At 41.1% G+C, this 22,650-nt stretch overlaps 1 protein-coding gene across 4 annotated transcripts in view; it reads left to right on the top strand.

Moving 5' to 3' along the window:
- RPRD1B (regulation of nuclear pre-mRNA domain containing 1B) overlaps window positions 1-22,650 on the top strand; it is a 56,919-nt gene that overhangs the window by 13,952 nt on the left and 20,317 nt on the right. The window contains exons 3-7 of one of the 4 annotated variants that reach the window (XM_032294983.1): window positions 421-554; window positions 9,065-9,177; window positions 11,250-11,376; window positions 17,669-17,844; window positions 19,613-19,907. In XM_032294983.1, the coding sequence (XP_032150874.1) occupies window positions 421-554; window positions 9,065-9,177; window positions 11,250-11,376; window positions 17,669-17,844; window positions 19,613-19,660 (598 nt within the window). In that variant the 3' untranslated portion in view covers window positions 19,661-19,907. Of the gene's footprint in view, window positions 1-420; window positions 555-9,064; window positions 9,178-11,249; window positions 11,377-17,668; window positions 17,845-19,612; window positions 19,908-22,650 lie in introns of those variants that run through there. The other 3 variants (XM_032294982.1, XM_032294985.1, XM_032294984.1) reach the window with 3 other exon arrangements.

Genomic DNA, 22,650 nt, shown 5'->3' with positions numbered 1-22,650 from the left:
TCAAAAAAAAAAAAAAAAAAAAAAAAAAGAGTTCTGATCCAGCTTAATTTCCAGCAGAATGTCTGGCAGTACATTTTAATTAATGTCTTCTTAAAAAACAAGCTGTCACAATTGATAAGATGGAGTTTTGATAATTTTCTATCTGTAAAAATTGGCCATTGACTTCTCATCCTATTTGCTCCGTTTCTCAAGCAGGGAAATAGAGCACTATTATGGCATGATTCCTCCCACCACTGGAAGTATGTAGTTTGTGGTCAAGTTTTGGGTATCCAAGTATTACAATATGTACCTTATTTTGTTTTTAAATGTCTAAATCATTTAGTCAGTTGATTTCTTCTTTTTTTTTTTTAAGTAGGTCTGTCCTAATTAAAAACAAAAAAATCTTAAGCTTATATATATCTTTTCATCTTTTCTGGGCAGAGAGGCAGATGAAGGCTGTAAAAAACCTTTAGAAAGATTGCTGAACATCTGGCAAGAACGAAGTGTGTATGGCGGCGAGTTCATACAGCAGCTGAAGCTGTCTATGGAGGACTCCAAGAGCCCTCCCCCCAAAGGTAGAAACATCACCACATGTTTACAGCTCTTGGTCTTTGCCTACTTTCGAATCAAATATGAAAAGCTGCAGTGGGGTTTGCTGTGAACCACCAGCGATTTTATGATTCTTCAGAGAGAGATGATCATGAATGATGGTGAGAATTTATGTAGTGCTCACAGCGTGTAAGCCTGGTTCTAGTATTCATGCTGTTCATCCTCTCACACCCTGACTTTTGTTCTCTATTCTCCTTGGCTTGCTTCTGAATTTCAGAGACTTTCCTTGCACAAGGAAAGGAACAGCAAAGTTGTTGAGAGTTGTGGTGAACTAGGAAGTACCCTGGACTAAGATTTTGTCCTTGCCCTGCCATTAACTACAATAGGACCTTGGATAAGTTTCTTAGCTTTTAAAGAACTTGGTTTAATTAAATGTATATGTGCTTTTGAAACATATCCTTATGATTGTCAGCATGCTGTCCGTCTAAAATTGGTTTTTTGTTTGTTTGTTTGTTTGTTTGTGAGACAGAGTCTCTCCCTGTCATCCAGGCTGGAGTGCAATGGCGTGATCTCGGCTCACTGCAACCTCTGCCTCCCGGGTTCAAGCCATTCTTCTGCCTCAGCCTCCTGAGTAGCTGGGATTCAGATGCCCACCACAATGCCCAGCTAATTTTTGTATTTCTAGTACAGACAGGGTTTCACCATGTTGACCTGGCTGATTGCAAACTCCTGACCTCAAGTGATCTGCCCATCTTGGCCTCCCAAAGTGCTGGATTACAGGCATGAGCCACTGTGCCCGGCTTAAAATTGATTGTGATTTTTAATGAACCCAGGATATCCTTGGGGGGTGGGGGCGGGAGCGGGGAGAGAGAGAGAGAGAGAGAGAGAGAGAGAGAGAGAGAGAGAGTGAGTGTGTGTGTGTGTGTGTGTGTGTGTGTGAATTTTTGCAAAGCCCTTAATAACAGCTTATGTTATTTTTTTCTTTAAAGAGTAAGATCAACTGTTGTTTAGTTACTTGGCTTCTGGTTAGTTGTAGTTTAATTCTAGTTGGCATGACATATTTCTAAGCTATAGATCTTGTCGGCCTGCATACATACTCATTGCCTGGAGGATCAAGTCCAAGTACTGATAGTATTGAAGACCCTTTCTATCTGAACTAGCCTGCTCTTCCCGATTCTTCTCCTGCCACTTCCTCACTTACAGTATTCTTTGGCTGAACTGAATTGCTGACAGTTTCCCCTCTGGATGCTCTGTTGGCACTGCTTCCTTTGCATTTACTGTTACCTCTACGTGATGTCCTTCTTGCTTTCACTGTGGCGAACTCATTCTCCAAGAGTGCTCCTCTCACTCTGATGTCTTCCCTGGCTCATCTGGGCTCATGTGGTCATTCCCTCCTTGTTCTCTTACTTTGTACATGCATCTGCTGTAGAACCTAGTCACGAATAGCATGTGTGACAGTATCCTTCGTTGAGCGACCCATTATTGTGTACCTTTCATGATCCTTTCCAGGTCTGAAATTTTTTGCATTTTACAGTGAGTAACTTTCCTGTGAAAACAAAGGCGAGAGGCTTTCTGTGAATGACATAAGTGCTTTCAGACTGCAGGTCATTGTTGTTTTACTTGGTGTTGCTACAAGATAATTTTAGGATCACTCAGGTGGTAGGTAGCTTCTGAAAAGCACGGTGTTCCTACTTTGAATTCTAGTGCTTGTATTGTGTCCTTTGGAGATCTTCAGTATAGCTTTGGGGAATTATTTAGCATTCTTTACTGTGCCTTAAAGTTCATTGGTAAACAGTGCTGATTTTTAAAAACACTTTTGGGCAAGTACGAGAGCCTTGAAAGAGGATGTTTGAAACTAATGTTGAATTTCAATTTAACGTACATTTGCTAGACACATTGAGTAAACATCTATGCTCGATGCTATAGGAAAGAGGGAGAAAAGAGTGAGGAATACTTCTGCACTCTGGGAATGTGTGGAATTTGTGGCAGTGATAGTATTGGAAATAGCTTTGTTGGGTTTCTGATTTGTTTTTGAGCCTAGACAGACATTAACAGTAATCGAGGCAGTTTCTTCCAGGTAGAGGATAATGCTGATACGAAGATAATTTCTCTTTCTCTATTCTATAAAGATGAAAACACACATCAAAAGATTTCAACATGTGTGTTATTCCCAGCTTACTCACTCTGTCTTCACTGTCTTCTCTGGACCTGAGTAATCAGAATATTTTACCACAGTCCTTTCAAATATTGATGAGTTCTCGAGAAGTTTATTTCCAAATTTGAGTAGTTATTTTACTTACCAGCTTTGATTCATGGGTGATTCTTTGTTTTCAGGCAACTTCATAGAGTTTACCTCTGAAATAAAAATTTTTCTGTGGAACTTTGACAGTTCTTACAACATTGGAGAATGCATGACCTTAGGAATTCTGTTTTAGAACTGGGTATTAAGTTTATACACCTGTCTTCTCGAGATGTCTCTTGAAACATCATTACCCTGTAAATATACCCAATTATGTGTCAGTTAAAAACAAAATTTAAAAAGTAAGAAAAGGAGAAAAGTAGTCTTGAGAATACTCAAGCTGTTGCTTGACTGAATGGCACTTTTTTATTTGGGCCACACGTGACTCATGTAGTATATAGTTGAAGAAGGATTTAGAGAGAGAGGGTAGATACAACGGGAGGGACTAGCATTTATTGAGCATCCATTATGTACCAGCCTCTCTGCTGGCTGCTTTTCATGTTATTTTTTTTTTAGATCCTTATAACTACTCTATGAATTTGGTATTATTTTCATACTTTAGATGAGGATACCGGCTCAAAAAGGTATGGTAGTTTTGTCCAGAGAGATACAATTGGTAAGTGGCAAATTCCCAGATCTATATAACTTTAAAGACGATATTCTTCACACTGTTTTATTTCCTGAAAGTACATGGATTCAGTGGACTTGAATTTTGTTAGGAATTTGTGAGTCAGTTACCCAGCTTTCCTGGATCTTAATATAGTTTAGCTATTCAGACTTCCACAGTGTGGGTCCTAGCTGTCGTTTCTAAAGCTCTGTGACCTTGGCCATGGCATTTGATCTGTCTGAAGCTCAGATTCTCACTGTACAATATGGCTATTAATGATGATACCTTATAGGGTTGTAATGAGGATTACTTGAGATAATGCAGGTTAGATGTTATCAGTGGGGCGAGTTTGATTTGCCCTTGCCAGTTCTAGTATCTAATATGCTGAGTTTCTGTATATGAACTGGTAGCAAAAGTAAGGAGAGGTTTTTAATATTTTCAGTCCAGACTTTGAGCAAGGCTAAAGAACATGTTAGCTAAGAGTATGAGCTCTAGGCACAACTTCCCTGGGTTTGTGCCTGGATTTTACTGCTCAGTTCAGTGAGATGATAAGGGTAGACAGCTTGTAGAACTGGGCCTCAAGTGTTAGACCTTTATGTGTTGCGTGTTCTTTTCTTTCCATAAGTAAAGTTAAATGTGCTTTATTAAAATGGCCTTTATTATGCAGGGATGGAACAGAGAATGAGGAAGCTGTTGCAAATGACATTTCCTGACCATTTTTTCATTATAAAAGTTATATAAAACCTGTAGGTGTGTTTTTGTTGTTGTTAACTAGTCAAATGAAGCAGTGGGAGTAGAGAAGGAACAAAGAAATCTGTAACTGATTGTGATCAATTAGTTGTAAACATCACTGCACTTGGACCAGCCGCAGGGTGTTTTGTTTTGTTTTGTTTTGTTTTGTTTTAAATCACAGAAAATTTCAAGTAGATCCTCTAGGAGATACAGCCTTATGGTAGATGGCTGAATATTATAATGTGATTTGGGAGCCTGCAGGCCAGCGTTTTGCCTTAAGATTAGTTTCATAGTCTGCCATAGTGTCTGAAATTCTCCCACAATCAGGTTGTAAGAGGCATACTATAAACTCTTAGGTAACGAGGATTACTTAAGGTTAGCTGAGTACAGGTCCCCCTGGAGACACAGGGACAAGTTGGAGGATGGAATCAAAGGTGCCCAGTATGAGGACAGAGGGACTTTGGCTACCCCCACAGTTTGTCCTGCCTGTAAACAGAGTGGTCGAGTGAGTTAAAAAGGGAATGTAAATATATACCATGGTAGAAGCTGAATTGATAGTGGAAGGCTTACCTTAAATTCAGATGCAGAAATGGGACTGACAGATATTCTAGGTTTTAGAATAACTTTAATTTTTTTAAATGTACAGCTTTTGAAAAGGAAACCTGGAAATCCCAGGTTATTTTTAATGGCTGTCTGACTAGACTGTCAATACTGGACACCGTAACTGCTGACTTTGGAGCAGCGATAGTCATTTCTGGTCCAGCACTAGCGTTTTCCAAGTTCGGTGACTCCTCCCTTCAAGCGGTTTCAAACTCCAATCTGTCAGCCCTTTCCTAGGTACGGTAGGGATGTAGAGGAATAAGACACTGTGTGTTCTTGTCAGAGAAGAAGACCTGCCAGTGGCCATACAAAGTAGCAAGGCCAGGAGCTTTAAGAGAGGCCCAAGTGCCTTGGGCGTTGGAGGCCATTACCATCATTAGGCTTTGAACTTAGGAGGAGTCCATAAACTCATTAGAAGCCCCTGAAGGTTTTTGAATTGGGACAAGATAAAGTGAGCTCTCAACTTTAGGAATATTAATTTAATAATGGAATACAGCCAGTCTTCCATGTTCACAGATACCACATCTATGAATGCAACCAGCTGCATATTGAAAATATTTGGGGTGAAAAATACACATTTTTAAAATGAAACTGTGATAAGTATTTACATGTCATGTACATTGTATTAGGTACTGTAAGTAATCTAGTCATAAAGTATATAGGAGGATGTGTGCGTAAGTTATATGCAAATACTATGCCATTTTATCTCAGAATCTTGAGTATCCTCAGATTTTGGTATCTGTAGGGGTCCTGGAACCAATCCCCATGGATACTGAGGGATAATTGTAGAGTCTGACTTGGGAAAGGAACAACTAGAGACAGGGAGACAGTGGTAAATAATAAAGTTATTATGTTAAAATAAGTAGCAATTTAAAATAACAGCAAACTAACTGGTCTCAACCAGCTGTGACAATGGGCAGATTGCTGATAAGAGGCTGTGTAGGGGAAGGAGCAGAGAGGGAGTATGTAAGGCATCCTTTAGAGGTATGGAATCTGCTAGAAATTGGGACCTTGGAATAGATTCTAGTGGTTTCCAAGGCCTTGTACCTGGAGGACGGGTCAGTGGAAATGTTCATAATGGAAATAGGTAGTTCAGGGAAGGAGGAGCCCTGTGGGGGAAATGATGAGTTATTCATGTCCAGAAATCTTACGTTTATAGCACCAATAGCTTCTCCAAATGGAAATGGGAGAAAACTGGAAAAGTAGGATGATAATGGTTAACACCTATTATGCCCTCTTTCGTTTGAATGGCATGTGGTCCTAAAATGATTTTTTTAAATCATTTTGAGTCTTGTAATGCTGTGTGTGAGCAGCAGTGTTGAAGTGGGAAAGAGAGCTCCAGATAAGGAGGCTTTGATCTGTAGCACCCAGATTTACACTAACACATTCTCTGCCTGTGGGCAAACTGTAACCTGTGAACCTAGATATTTTCATGAAAATTTGAGTTGGGGGAACAAAGGTATAGGTCTGTCTAAGGCCTCCCATTGCCAGAGTTCAGGAATTCTAAGTGTCTTGAGGTAGTAGTGTTTGGTTTTTATATATAATAATTTCTATATGAGAGTTTGAAAACGGAAGGATTTCAGGTTTTATAATTTTTTTCTACCACCTTTAGTGTATCTAACAGTTACTTACTGAGCATTCTTCTAGATGCTTGAAAGCAAACAGAACAGTATAAAAAATGTTGGGAGTTTGTACTTACCTTCTAATGGCCACTCCTTCCACAATGACCGCTTTGATGCCATAGTGGCTAAATGTCCACATGGGTCACACCACACATTAATTAGACAGCTACTGTGTACAAAGTACTGTTAGGTGTTTCGTGTGTAAAGTATATCCTAATAGTTTTTTTAGTATTAAAAATATAGCAGTCTTTGCTTTGCATAGTAGTGCAGGATTGTAATCATGACCTTGTAAACTGAACCCATGCAAAGCAATCTGAATAATCAGTGGGGAAACTTATGATTGTTTTGTGGCTTTTAAATTTTTTTGGTCAAAGAATTATAAAAACTCACTGTTGATTCCAAATGTGTAGGGAAACATAAGAGATTGTAAACTAATAGTTATTTAGTGTGCTATAACTTAACAAATTAAAAACATTGAGAATTTAAGTGTGTTTTCTTTGTAACAAACTGAAGAGTAGTTTGAGCAAGGATTGCCTTCTGGTATAATTATATACATAAACAGAGCAAACAGCTCTTCAGCTCTTCAGTGCCTTAGCAAATTGTCACATTGTACCTATTTTTGTTCGGATCAGCTTCCAACATTTTATCTTTTGTGCTTTCGGTATTGTGAAATACCTCTCAGTTCCTTTAGCATGCACTTTTTTTGTTAGCATCTCTTCCTCTAGGATGGTGTCATTCTTTTCATCACGACCACTTTCTTCATTGCTAAGTTGGCCTCTACAAGTTCCTCTGGCTGTGGATCTAGGCTCCCTCTGATGCTGGCAGTGGCAGCCTGCTCTTTCTTCTCTAACTCCACTGATGTGTCATTGGGATTTCAGTTCCAGCATTAGCTTTTGTTTCGGTTTCTTTGTTCCACATTCATCGTTATGACCCATACCCTCTTTTGATCATTCATTTTTATAAAATGTCGTGGATGTTATCACTGGGAGACAAGGAGACAGCACAGTGAGACACTTTGCTGTCTTTGTGTGACCCGCATAACATGTGTGCGGTGACCAATCACTGACAGACTTGACGAATGATGCAATTGGTCACTGACACAATTTGAGGCCTGAAGTTAGTAGCAAAATTTGTACTTTATACATTTACTCAGAGTTAATATGCCGTGATAACTGAAATTTGAACTTTATTGGGGGACTGGTGTCATTTAGTCTGTGATAACAAATCTGTGTATAATAGAATGCACAAAGTGAGGACAGCCCGTATTGCAGATGTTGCTGTCTCCTCTTTTTGGAGTAGACAAAAAATAAAACTCGTCCAGGCACGGTGGATCATGTCTGTAATCCCAGGACTTTGGGAGGCAGAGGTGGGTGGATCACTTGAGGCCAGAAGTTCGAGACCAGGCCAGCCAACATGGTGAAACCCTGTCTCTACTAAAAATACAAAAATTGGCCAGGCGTGGTGGCAAGTGCCTGTAATCCCAGCTACTTGAGAGGCTGAGGTGGGAGAATCACTGGAACCCAGGAGGCGGAGGCTGCAGTGAGCCGAGAACATGCTACTGTACTCCAGCCTGGGCTACAGAGCAAAAACTCCATCTTAAAAAAATAAATAAAAATAAAACTTAGGATACTGGCCTGGCTTTCACTTCAAACAGAGGTTTGGTCAGTTAGTATATAATGGAAATAATATGGAGAACAGGAGCTACATGGCTTGGTTCCAGAAGAAAATGTTTAAGAAAAAAATGTGGATGTATCTGAAGCAAGTGCCTGATGTCCCCCTGTTTTGTTAAATGAGAGCAGACTTGTGTGGTGCTAAGTAATTTGAGTGCAGTGGAAAGAGGACAGGTTTTGGAGTCATACCATAGGTGTGTCATTTAACCTCTCTGGCCTTTGTTTTTTCACCTGTCAGATGGAGATGCTATACCCTAGAATTGTTGGAAAGATTAAAAGGAAACTGTTGCAATGCCAGGCACAGGTCGTGTCCAATATTTCTTTACTTTCTAAACTAGAATTTATCATTTAGATTTATTTCCCACAGTTTGGCATTTATTTTGTATTGTCTAATTTGATTCCAAAAGAATGATTTTGGAATTAACACATCTATCATAACAATGTAAAAACATACAGTGCAGATAATAAATAATGTAACCTGTCAGCCTCAAAAGTGGTTAAATTTAAAATGGTAACTTAAGTAATTTTTCTCAGTAGTATCAATCATGTTTCAGTAATGGTTATTTTAGTTTTAAGGTAAAGCTAGATTTGTTTTGTTTTTAGAGGAATAGTGTAAAGAATATTTGTGTTTGGAATTTTTGACACAATTTTATTGATAAAATTTCCTCTCCTATTTTCTGAAATGATCGCTGGAAAACATAACGTATCTCATTTTATATGCAGCATGTTCTCTGTAAACCCTAGCATGTTGGCTTGCTTCATTATATTGTCCCATGAGTTTCTTACTCAAGTGTGATAGTTGGTTAAGTTTCACTTCAGATGCTTGTTTTCGGTAATATTTTACCAGAGAATCAACAGATATGACAAAGACCTGTTTGACTCTTTTCAGTAGCGTAGGGAACTACAGCCAATGTAAAATAACTAGCATAAAGGTTACTATTAAGCCGTTCTGAAAATGTGCACCCCTTTTGCCCTGTTTTTACGTGTGGCCCGTTGTGCATAGCATGTGACTCTTACCTGTACAGGATATGCGACTCAAATTTATCACTTTTTCTCTTTCCTGTAGCAACAGAAGAGAAGAAATCTCTGAAACGAACTTTTCAGCAAATTCAAGAGGAGGAGGATGATGACTATCCTGGAAGCTACTCGCCTCAGGATCCTTCTGCAGGACCCCTCTTGGTAGGTCTTGACCCCCAGAGAGTAGGGCAGAGTAGCTTAAAGTGACCGCTGGTTGAAGACTATGGCCACAAGGTGGCGCCAGTGACCGCTAGCATGGCATCATCCCAGGGCAGCTCTCAGGGGCCCCTGTGCATCACCCTGCCCAGAGGAGCTTGCCAGATGGCAGGCATCATTATTTCTTTGTGTGCCATGACTCTGGGATGACCTAATGTTTTATAAAGTACTTGGACTTGGTTTTTTCAATCTTAGAAATTAAGAATATTCTTTAAAAATAGATTTTGGAGAAAGGGATAGATAATGTCACAAAGACATTCAAAAGTCTTCTACCATGGCCTGTCTCCAGTAGCATGGTTGTTTTATACAGTAAATAACTCATTAATACCTAAAGAGAGTCTGTGTGTCAGTAGCAAATTTGCTACACTGTAGCCTATTGATTATTAAAACAGGGAGTTAGTCTTTAAACCTGTTCATGTTGTTTGGCTGTACAAGTTAGCTTATGAAATCTGTCTTGGTTCATTTTGTCCATTTGCAGTCAAAGAATTTAGGCCCCAGGTGACAGTTTAAGTAACTTGGCCAGTGTCTTAATTTAAATCCAGGTCTGTCTGACCTCAGAGCTCATGCTCTTTTCAAGGTGGGCTTCCTCTTATTTTGCCTGAAACAGCTTTATTACACAGGTCATGCTTAAAGCCCATGTAAATAGGAAGCATGTCTGCTTTGCATTATGTTGCGATGTTGAATTAGACCAGGGATTAAATGACAGCAGTGTTAGGTCATATATGTTTGCACTGAAACACTTTAAGGACAACAGCCAAGATTATTACCTTTCAGGGTAATCTACCAGCTACAGAGCTAGCTACTCCTTGGTCATTATGGAGTGGCCTGTTAGCATTTGTTTGTTTTCTGACAATTGAAAAAACTCCTTTTTGGTATATACAGAAAATGCATCCTTGGTTTACTTCTCCTGTTTTTTTCCCCCTTTGTTTATAGTAAGTTGGATACATTTAATTTTGGGAGTGACACTCATTTTGTAAAACATACCCAAGAAAAAATTGAAGTAGTTGATCAGTCAACATATAAATTATTTTTTCTTCTCCCTGAGACAGGATCTTGCTCTGTTACCCAGGCTGGCTTGCAGTAACATGATTGTTGTTCACTGCAAACTCAACCTCCCAGGCTCAAGTGATCCTTCTCCCTCAGCCTCCCAGGTAGCTGGGACTATAGACACATGCCACCATGCCTGGCTAAGTATTTTTTTGTAGAGACAGGGTCTTGCTATATTGTCCAGGCTGGTCTCGAACTCTGGGCTCAAGCAATCCTCCTGCCGTGGCTTCCCAAAGTGCTAGGATTACAGGTGCAAGCCACCACACCAGGCCACAACAGACAGTTGTTAACATCTGATCTTTATACCTTTATTCTATGGTGGAAATGATACATCATTTGAAATTAAGCAATATGAACCAGACTTCATTTTTTTTTGAACTGCCAAAAACATGTTCTTTTAGAATTAAAAAAAAAAAAAAATTATTCAGAATTTCATTCATGTCCTGCCATGGATGGACTTAGATAAACTAATTTTGTAGATTTTCTTAGAATCCGTAATGCACGTAAGCCCTGGACCTAAGAACAATTTTTTTTTTTTTTTTTTGAGACAGAGTCTCATTCTGTCGCCAGGCTGCAGTGGCTGGAGTACAGTGGCATGATCTTGGCTCACTGCAACGTCCGCCTCCTGGGTTCAGACGATTCTCCTGCCTCAGCTGGGACTCCGTCCCAAGTAGCTGGGACTCCAGGCATGCACCACCATGCCGAGCTAATTTTTGTGTTTTTGGTAGAGGCAGGGTTTCTCCTTGTGGCCAGCATGGTCTCAATCTCTTGACCTTGTGATCTGCCTGCCTTTGCCTCTCAAAGTGCTGGGATTACAGGCATGAGCTATTGCGCCCGGCCAAGAACAATGTTTTTAAGAAATGGCAGGAATGACTGTTTTTAGAATTTGCCTCCACCTCATTTAACTCTAACTAATTTTCTTTCAACTCCATGTATTAATGGATAGTGTTGTTTGTGTTTTCATTTTACAGACTGAGGAACTAATCAAAGCTTTGCAGGATCTGGAAAATGCCGCATCAGGGGATGCTACTGTCCGACAGAAAATTGCTTCTCTGCCCCAGGAAGTGCAGGATGTTTCTCTGTTGGAAAAAATAACAGGTGAGAAGGTAGAGTTTGGGTGAAAGGTGAGGAAAGAGGGACGTAAGTGCAATGCAGCTAGCCTGAGGTCATACTTAGGTCTTCGGGTGTAGACTGCTTGCCATGTTGTATTGGATGCCCTACCATCTTGGGATTTGCAAACATAACTCACATGGTGAACAAAGAAACTTTTGAAATAGTCAAAGCTTGAATAGTGATTCTAGGAATTATTGCAGAAATGCTGCTGTGCCGCAGCCAGTGGCTCTCTAAATAAGGTCTGTTAAAAACAGCACAGATTGCGTGTGTGCAGGGTAGGTGTGGGAAATTAGGTATTATTGTGTCTCTTACACTCATAACCCTCTTACTAAAAGGGCAAAAATGATGATTCAGGGCTGTGTGATTTGTCCCCTGCTCTCTGGCAAACTCTGTAGATGATAGTGCCTTCAATGCCAGGAATTTCAGGTGTGTGCTGCTAGGCATGTCGTTTTGCCCTAATCATGACCTCCCTGGTTAAACAGGGAGGGGCCGTTCACATTATTCCTGCTTTCTGCTTGGGAAGTTGAAAGGAAGGAATGAAGCATGACTAATCTTGACAGTATGCTTCTGTTCTTTGTGATAATCTTTGGAGATGGCTGATTTGTGTCTCCATATTGCAGAGGAGGACATTGAGGCTTTGAGAAGATAAGTGTCTTGCCCAAGGTCACACAAGTAGTGGGTCTTGGGATTCTAACCTAGGCTGCAAAGCCTGTGTTCCTCCCCTTACAAAAGCTCAGAGCTTTCATTATGCTGTCTTCAGAGGCCACCATTTTCCCACTCCAGTCCCTTGACTTGGCTGCTTCTCTAACTTCTTCTTCCATGTCTATCTAAACCAAGGACATCAAGGTCACTCATGAAATTATTCCCTCAACGAATATTTGAGGCTCCCTATATCCCCTCAAGTGAAGTGTCAAGAAGTAAAATAAAGCAGGAAGTGTCAAGAAGAAAAAGTGGGAGCAGAGAATGATTGCAGGAGATAGTAGTAGTATCTTAAAAGTGCTTGGGGAACGCCTTCCTGATGAGATGACCTTTGAGCAGAGACCTGAAAAATTAGGAAGCCAGCCATGAGGATATCCAAGGGAAGGAAGTGCCACCAGGCAAAGGAAGCAGTCCACATACCTGGACAGACCTTGGGGCAGTGGGTGTACTGGGTTGGAGAACGCAGCTTGGAGGCCTTCTCAGTCACACAGGAGGCAACTCAGCCCCTCGCTCTGCCTCTCAGCCCCAGCGGTTCACCCCACTGGGACCTGCAGTCCCCTGATCCTCCTCACCTCTTCCTACCCCTCAAGTCCTCATTTCTTCTTTACTCAGATTGGAGTCTATTTTCACTTTACTCACACACACCTTCAACCCATTTTCTTCTCTTTCTCCCTTCAGTGTAGTCTGGCAAAATCCCTAAACAGGTTAAATCACATTTTAAAAATATGTGTTATTAAAAGGACCACTTCATTTATTATTATCAAACTTACAATCTACAAAAATTGGAAGCAAATTAATGTAAAGCTAGCCATGTATGTAATTTCATTTCTCTGTTTCACTGACCGAAAGGTCTCATGTAGCTTCTTTTCAAAATACTTGTTTTATTTTGATTTTTAATTGTGGTAAAATACATAAAAAATGGTAAATCACACATAGCATAAAAATGTGCGGTTAGTGCTAAGTATTTTCACATTGTTACACAGCCAGTTTCTGGAATTCTTTTTATCCTGCCAAACTGAAACTTTGTACCCATTAAACAATAACTCATCATTTTTCGCTTCCCATGTCACCTGGCAACCACCATTCTTATATTTAGCTTTTTGTCTTCCTTTCCCGTACCTGTGCAGTGGAATGTGGCTGGAAAAACTCACGTGTTGGTTAACGTTTCCTCCTGTTTCTCCGCATCAACATGCTGTTTTCGAAACCCACCTCTCTGTGTATTATTAGGTCTGCTCCTTCTCCCCTGGCCAAGGCCATTGCTCCAGCAATGCTCCCCTTTTCTCCTGCATTTTCCATTTTTTATTCTTTGCTGGATTATTCTCAATAGCATAAAAACATGAATTTTTTTCCCCACATGGGATCATTTTTCTCTTGACCCTATGTCTTCCTCTAGCTACTGCGTCATTTCTCTATTATTCTTTTTAGCCAAACCGCCTGAATGGATTGCCTGTGCTGTCTCCACTTCCCATCCTCCCAGGCACTCTTGATGTCCCTTCACTGAAACTGCTCTCAAAGTTGCTTGTGACTTCCTTGCTGCTAAACTCAGCGGTGGATTCTCTGCCCTCATCTTAACTTCACCCCAGTAGTATTTGGCCTAGTAGATTATTTCTTCCTGAAAATCTTCAGTTGATGTGGTAGTTGGAATAATGCCCCTCCACCCCCCAAATGCCCATGTTTTAATCCATAGAACCTGTATATATATAATCATATGGCAAAGGGACTTTGCAGATGTGATTAAATATTTTGAGATGGGGAGATTATCTTGGATGGTTTAAGAAGGCCCAGTGTCATCACAGGGTCCTTGTGAGAGGGGGATGAGAGAGTGGGAGTGAGGAGATGTTACCGTGGAAGCAGAGGTTGGAGCGATATGCTTTGAAGATAGAGGAAGCAGCCATGTTAAGGGATAAGATAATTAACTGGTGATATGCTGAGCCCCTCAATTTGTGGTAATTTGCTGCAGTAGCAGTAGGAACTAGGAGCCCACATCGTTCTAGCTTTCCTCCTCTCCTTCTCTGTCTTTTCAGCCTCCTTGCTGGTTTCTTCCCTTCTCCTTGACCTCTTCATATTAGCCTCCTTCTTTATCAGGTTTCACTGGCAGCCATTCTTACTTCATGACTATAAACAAGAATTTTTCTGCTGGTGATTTCCTAATTTACATCTCTAGTGTTGACCTTTCTACCTTGAACTTGAGACCCATATATCCAGCCTCCTACTCAGTATTATTAGTTGGATATCTTGATAGGCATTTCAAGCTTATTCTGCCCAAACTGAACTTGTGACCTTTCCTCTAAAATTTGTTTCACTCACGGTCTTCCCTATCACAGTAAATGGCCCTCATCATTCCTGTTGATTGGGACCAACACCAGTATCTGAAAATCTTGTCACTGCCTCTACCGCTACCACCTGGTACAGGTCTCTACCGTCTTCACTTGACATATTGCTGTCGCCTTCCAGCTGAGCTTGCTGCTTTGTTGTCCCTCATTGCTCAGCCATCATTCTGTTCTCAACATAGTAACCAGAGTGTCCTCTTCAGTAGAAGTCAGGTCATGTCTCCCACTCCACAGAACACCCCCGTGGCTCCCCCCATCACCTACAGTAAAGCCAGAGTCTTTTTTTTTTTTTTTTTTTTTTTTTTTTTGAGATAAGGTCTCATACTGTTGCCCAGGCTGGAGTGCAATGGCATGATCATAGGTCATTGTAACCTCAAACTCCTAGGCTCAAGCAGTCCTCCCATCCTGGCCTCCCAAAACACTGAGATTGCAGGTGCGAGCCCCTACCTGGCCTTAAAGCCACAGTCTTTCGCTGGCCTCTGTTACCTCATAGACTTTTACGATTTTCACCTCACTCACGGCTCAAGTCATATGGGCTTCTTGCCTGTCCCTCTTTCCTTTTAGGGCCTTTGTACTTGCCGTCCCTCTGCCTGAAATGTTTCTTCCCAGATAATTACATGGCTTGTTCTCATCTTCTTAGTCGTTTATGTATCACCTCAGCAAAGCTTACCCTGAAAATCTTTTTCAAAATGTGGATCTCCCTCCCCTTCTAATGCCCTACTCTTTCTCTTCTGCCTTGTTTTTCTCTGTAGTTCTTATCTTCAGCTGATAAATAAGCATAATATTGTATATTGATTCTCTTCTTACCTGCTAATGTAAACTTGAGGGCAGATAATTTTTGTCCTTTTTGTTCTCTGCTGGTTCTGAGAGACTAGGTATAAGAACTCAGATTTGTAAACTAATTTGAAGGTTTCGAGCAGAGGATTGGTGGGCATAAAACCTGTTTGGGGTGGGCTTAGAAGGAGAACAGGGGGTTACACTTCTCTCGAAAGAGCTACAAGGGGGAGCAGGGAAATGGGTCAGTAGTGGGAGAGCGATCTGTGATTGGAATACGTAGCAGCAGGTTTGTGTGCTAGCAGCGTTCTTCAGGAGGGGGAGAGAGAATTTGCTGAGGTAGGGAAGACATGGGACAGTGCAGAAGTTGAGTCTGAGGAAACGAGAGGGCATGGGATGCCTGTGCCCACATGGAGGGCTAGCCCAAAGAGGCGCACGGCCACTCACTGATGGGTGAAGGAGAGCGTGTGAGAACAGCCATGGGTAGGTCCCCTGGAGTGAGCATCTGGCTTCTGCGTTTTGAGTGCGTATTTTGTGTGACTCATTACACTATTATAAGTTACTTTTGTGGGTTGTAATTATTCGTGTAAATGAATTATTTCCTTTGTATAAGTTCTTAAGGCTGCAAATTGATTTTTTTAATCTTAAAAATTAGTATTTTCTTTGCCATTTTTTGCCCTAGGTACCTAAACATCTTAGTGAATTAACCATTTTAAAAAAATGATCAATCAAGCAATAACGAAACTAAAACCAACCTCACCACCCCAGGAGCTTGCTCATGGACGGAGCCACTGAGCTAGGAGAAGTTTGACCGTCCTTTATCCTCTGTGACTGAGATTGTCCCTTTCCTTTGTGCTCCGTTCTGCTTCACTTCGTCTGTTTCACCAGGGACTTTGTGTTTCCCATCCCTGTGGAGGGTAGAAGTGCCTGATCTTTGGCATCACACCCAACCTGGAATCCTTCAGCAGTTCCTCTCCCAATGTTCACAGTAAGCAGGCATCTAAAAGCCAGACGGCTGTTTGCCAGAGATACTGTGTTGGGAATTCTTAAATCCTAGTTCCTCAGGAGGATGTGAGCTGTCACCTCTGACATCCTGTTTCCATAGGGAGTGTCATGGAACTGTCCCCTGGAACTGCTGCACTCTCTGGTGTTCTTTGTTTCAAAGCACCAGCCTGCTCTTTCGATCCATTCAGGACTTTTAAAAATGAGGTATACATATTTAAAATTCTAATCTCACCACCATCCACACGTAATTAATTATGTCAGTTCTTTGTTCATCGCTTCTTCCCAAAATACCCTTTCTTTTACTTCTCAGTTTCTCCCACCTTCAAAGGATGAGATCCAACTCAATAATTGGATATGAAATTAGTCTAGTAGGTAATGACCAACAGTTTTTTAAAAATTGAATAGAAGATAGAGCACACATAGTAAGAATGGATATTGTTTTATGAAGCTTGTTTATTTTATTTTTCTATGTGTTTACGTAAGTGTATTTCTGCGGTGGGTCATGTTCAGAAACATTTGAAAACCTCTTTCTTATCAGACTTTACATTTTGTTGAATGCAGGAAGAAGTTCATCCCTGTTCATCCCCACGTCCAAGGCTTACATAGTTTAAGAGAGAGAGTACTATAGATCATTTTAGAGATCTGGCTTCGAGTCCCAACATCTCAGCTCACTGCATATCAAAACCTGTCATGTGTTTTATTTTATTTTTTTGGATCTTAGTTCCCACATCCAAGAAATAAGTGCATGCTATTTTTTATTCCAGTGGAATGTAAAAAGACTGCATAATGAAATACAGTCGTCCCTCCATGTCCATGGGAGATTGGTTCCAAGACCTTCTGAGGATACCAAAATCCAAGGTTGCTCAAGGCCCTTAAATGAAATGGCATGGGATTTGTCTATAACCTATGAACATCTTCCCTTACACTTTAAATAATCTCTAGATCACTTACAGCTAATGCAGTGTAAATGCTATGTAAATTGTGGGGTTTTTAAATTGTTATTTTTATTTGTTTGTGGGGTTGTTTGGTCTGAGTATTTTCCATTCATGGTTGGTTGAATCCACAGATGCAGAACCCATGGATACAGAGGCCAACTAAATATAAATGAAAGCACTTGAAATCCTCGGAGGCAAGGAACGATTCTTGTCCTGGGTGACCCTCGGTGTCTCTTTCTGCTTGTTTTATCTGGGGAGCTTTTACAGGAACAGGCATTTAGAAAGCTTTTGCCAGATTGCCCCCCCCCCGTAAAACTTACTCATTTCAGGTAATTGGAGTGTCCTGTCTTGTTGACAGAGTGAATGCCCTTAGGTTTCTTGGTCAATCAACCCATTGTTTGTCCACAGGTTCTTGCTTATTCTCAGACTCTGTATATTGGGAGAGAAACCATTAACATCCCCCAGAATTGTTTGTAATCGTACCTATGTGATTTGTATATCTTCTCTTATTTTTTTGGTCTCATTTGTACTTAGACAAAGAGGCAGCTGAACGTCTTTCAAAAACAGTAGATGAAGCATGTCTGTTACTAGCAGAATATAATGGGCGCCTGGCGGCAGAACTGGAGGACCGTCGCCAGCTGGCTCGGATGTTGGTGGAGTATACCCAGAATCAGAAAGATGTTTTGTCAGAGAAGGAGAAAAAGCTAGAGGTGAGTGCATTGAAAGGCAGACCCAGACTGCCTAAGTTTCCCTTCCTGTGGCCCACAATAGGTTTTATTATGCTTTAATTAACTACATTTTTATCATTGAAAAATTCATGATATGAATTCTGAATATCCATCAGATACTGTAATTACTTGAACCCAGTTAAAAATTGAAGTCATGTTTTTATATGTCCAGGACAGAACAAATTAGACTCTAGGAAACGAACAGTGAACTGTTAATCACAGCCTTAGGAGCATAATACTGCTTTGGTTGCCAGGCTCAATGGCTCACGCCTGTAATCCCAGCACTTTGGGAGGCCGAGGTAGGCGGATCACGAGGTCAAGAGATCGAGACCATCCTGACCAACATGGTGAAACCCTGTCTCTACTAAAAAATACAAAAATTAGCCGAGCGTGGTGGTGCACACTTGTAGTCCCAGCTACTAGGGAGGCTGAGGTGGAAGAATCACTTGAACCAGGAGGCAGAGGTTGCAGTGAGCCGAGATTGCGCCACTGCGCTCCAGTCATGTGTCAGAGCAAGACTCCATCTCAAAAAAAAAAAATTGCTTTAGTTTGAACTCATGTTTAAAAAAAATTATAAATTGAGGTACAAAAAGAATAGCAGATCTGTGAAAACCAAAGAATCTGTTTGATAGTATTTGGGAAGTGCTAAAAAAACTTTTCTTCTATGTCATTTGGAGGTTTATTTCTGACTTGTATCCATGCTGAGGCCAAGAAGTTGTCTGCCTCCAAGATCTATCTGTAGTCAGTTCTTCAATTTCACAGTAGTAGTTATGTAGCCCTAGTTCTCAAACTGTTGAGAATGAACTCATTTCTACCCTGGGTTGAGGACAGTCTGAGTGACCTTGAGGAGGGAGTTCAGAAACATTTCCTCACCATGTTTGGCTTTATAATTAAGTACATGGTGGCTCACCCTTGTGCTTGGTCCTGTGGGGATAACAGAGCCAGCAGTGTGGATGTCTGGGAACTTCTGCTGCCCCAGGCCGCTGCACATCCATTTCAGGAATGTCTGCTCTTCTTTTTTTAAGAGATACGGAAAAGAGTTGCAGCCAGCGGTTTTGTGAAAGAGGACACTTCTGAGTTAGAGAGCCAGTCATGTTTGTTTCAAGAAATACTTCTTAAATCCCACTCAGAGTAGACAAGAGGCAGAGCCCTGTTGCCTCCTTGCTCAGGAAATATGCTCTGGCACAGAAGGAGGTAAGATTGAGCTAGCTTCGAGGCTGAAATCTTCGTACTTCATTTCAACACAGTCGTCTGATTTGGGAGGGGAAATGAGTAGTAGGCACTTTTTGCCTTAGCCTTACCTATAGTGATTATGGGAACTGTGATGGGTAGTGGTAGCAGGAACTTCATATTCGTAGCCTGCTTGAATGTGGAAGATGGGAAAGGGCTGTAAAAATACTATGGCTTAGATTTAGACATCGGCACTGACCAGAGATCCTAAAGGGAGTTTCACGGCAGTACCAGACGGTCATTTATCTGAAATGCTCATCTTTCACTGAGGAAGCATTTTCAGCACTGTGCCCTGGGACTAATAAGAGAGTGTAATTAATGATTCTGGTTGTAAGTCACCATGCCATCTGTTGAACTGCCCCTTGGCGACACATTAAGGGCTTTCTCTGATCTGTCAGACATTGATTATCGTGAGCAGCTGTTGTTGGGTGGAACGTGGCAAGCAACCATAGAGGACAGCGTCTTTGAGATCTGGTTGGTAGAACTGGTTAACTCTTCGTTCTGTTTTCCCTCCCCACAGTTGCACTCTCCTCTGTGTATTCTTGGAAAATCATTCTGGTTTCTGTAGAACCAGTGGTTTCCTGGACGCTGCAAGAGGGCATTAAGGTGGAGAAACAGATTAGAGATTTGGATTCATTCAGTAACTTTCCAGTCTGCTTTGCTCTGCCCAGTTCATTCAGTGGAATGGCGTTGGCATTCCATTGCTAAAGAAGCGGAACAGAAAGCCTCCCCCACTGGAACCAGAGTACAGAGCCTGAACTGAAGGTTCTTAGCTCAAACCAGGCCTCCCAGGCATGTGAGCGGAACCATTTATTGTAAAAATAGAGCCAAACTTCCTGCATTTGAGAAAGCAAATGACTAGATACAATATAAGGTTTTGTTGTATTTTGTTTTGAGATGGAGTCTTGCTCTGTTGGAGTGCAGTGGTGTGATCTCAGATCACTGTAACCTCTACCTCCCAGGCAAGAGCGATGCCCCTATCGCAGCCTCCCAAGTAGCTGGCATTACACGCGTGTACCACTGTGCCCAGCTAATTTTTTTATTTTTAGTAGAGACAGGATTTCACCATACTGGCCACGCTGGTCTTGAACTCCTGGCCTCAAGTGATCTGCCTGCCTTGCAATATAAGATTTGAGAGATGGTTTTAGTTCTTTTCTTTATCCATGCTTGCTAAAAATATAGGCAATCTGCTCTCCTGAACCTAAGATTTTTCTCTCACATTCTGTAATAGACTGGTCCTGTTCCATCACATCCCTGTGGTGGTGGCACAACTTGATAAATATGTGCCGCTTGAAAGATGCATGAATACTATGAATTCCTTCAAATTGTCCAAAAGTCTCTGCATGATGGGGCAGTATGTAAAGTATACCTGCTTTCTTAACATTCATTTTTGTAACACAGCCAGTCCATTTAAAAACTGCCAAATCAGAATGGTAATTAAATCTTTTTTTTTTTTTTAAATCCTTTCATTGTCTACAGTGTATACATATATGGAATTCTCAGAACTCTTTGGAGATGTAGTTATTTGCTTGGGAGTCCATTTTCTTCCCAAAGCTCTAACATACTTAGGTTTCTTTGTCCTTTCCTTCTTAACTTGATATCTTGCTTTATGTAGTAAGTATCTTTTTCTCTTTCACTTGGGAATTTTATGTCGGTGGATTTTATGGAAGGAATCTTATGTCAGGATAGGGCATGTGATGATTCAGAGCCAAGGATGTGGGAGAGGGAATTACGGCTCAAAGGAGGAGACTGTGTTTCTTCCCTCAAGGAAATAATATTCTGGCATAAACAGCACAGGTGAACATAAACCCAAACCAGCTGACTGTACATAATGTAGATTAAGGAGGCATTTGGCAGTTCTGATTGTGGTATAAGGTAGTCCAGACTTCCTCTCAGGCAATAAAACCTTTTTGTAAAAGGAACCAGCGGTTGAAGAACAGAAGCGTGTTTATAAATGGGGAGCAGTTAGACTAGGGCAGGCAGGTATCTGAAAAAAGACAAAGCAGGTGTGGGAAGGAGGTGCTGGAGACTACCAGTGGGGAATTAAGGTCTGTGCTCTTTAAGAAGATACCTGTTCATTCAGGGAGTCAGCAAAGCCTGTGCTAGCCAGATGTACAAAGATGAACAAGATGCTCTTCTCCCCTCAAAGGGCTTACACTTGGGTCGGGGGAAACAGCAGCAAGCAAGGGCTTAATATAGAATTCAAGAAAGGTTGTCAGTAAGGAAAATATTCTCACCTGTGTCTCCATTGAAATGACCAAGAAAAAAATGAAGATGCCAGTAATAATTTGATCAGATGCTTATTAAAAATGTGAGAATTATCAAATCATCGGCAGTTTCTGAAACCATAATGCCTTCAGCAGGTCTCCCAGAGTGCTAGACTATATGCTCTTTGAGTGCTCTCACAGTGCCAGGAATGTATTTGTTCCTCAATAAATGTTCTGTGACTGAAATCCATCACTTGATGTAACCTTTTTCTATAGAGAAAAGGTTTTTTTTTTTTTAGATTGCGTTAAAAATGGCTTAACAAATCTGATTTAATGATTGGTTGTAAAGAATATGTTAGACCGGGCGCGGTGGCTCACGCCTGTAATCCCAGCACTTTGGGAGGCTGAGGCGGGTAGATCACGAGGTCAAGAGATCGAGACCATCCTGGTCAACATGGTGAAACCTCGTCTCTACTAAAAAAAATACCAAAAAATTAGCAGGGCATGGTGGCACATGCCTGTTAGTTCCAGCTACTCAAGAGGCTGAGGCAGGAGAATTGCTTGAATCCAGGAGGCGGAGGTTGCGGTGAGCCGAGATCTCGCCATTGCACCCCAGCCTGGGTAACAAGAGTGAAATTCTGTCTCAAAAAAAAAAGAATATGTTATTATGGAAAGGTAACCATTTTTAGACATTTCTGTAGGTTTTCTCCTTTGTGCTACTTTTCTTTTTTTCTTTAAGTAGAATTATGCTTTGTTTTGAGATAATCGTTTTTTTGTTTCGTTTGCTTTTGACTTTCGCTTCTGGGTGTCATGATTGACTTTGACCTATGGTGTTGGCCCTTAAACACCAGGCAAGGGTGGAAGGAACGCTGCTGAAAATCTGTAATGTTTTTGTCATGAACATGAGAAAACCCTAGAAATGGAAAAGAAGGCATGTGGAAGGAGGCACAAATAGTAGCCTAAAGGGGAGATTAGGGAATGTAGAGGGCATAGAAGAAAGCCCATTTGAAAAAGCAAAGGCAAAAAATGCCAGAAAAGCCTTCCAACTTCACTTCAGAGCAAAGAGAAAGTATGTCTGTGGTTGACAGAGGTGACGCATTACTCCCAGGTGTCTACTCTAAGCTCATAAGACAGTCTGGGTGGATTGGACAGAGTTCCCGTCTTGTCAGTTTGAATAAAGCATGGTATGGACATGTTCCATTAGCACGATCAGTGCATGTGGAAAAGTGTCTGTGTGTGTGAGAAAGAAACCTATTTGTACAAGTATTAAAGAAAGAAAAAAGGTCAGGAACCTGCAGTTTTACCTTCTTAACTGTTATTATTATTTATTTTTCTTTTTGAGACAGACTTG

This window comes from Sapajus apella, unplaced genomic scaffold (genome assembly GCF_009761245.1).
Source record: "Sapajus apella isolate SASKATOON/1434 unplaced genomic scaffold, GSC_monkey_1.0 scaffold33, whole genome shotgun sequence".
Lineage (NCBI taxonomy): Eukaryota > Metazoa > Chordata > Mammalia > Primates > Cebidae > Sapajus > Sapajus apella.
Note: the sequence above shows the minus strand (reverse complement) of the source record. Positions and strands in the feature narration are given on the sequence as shown.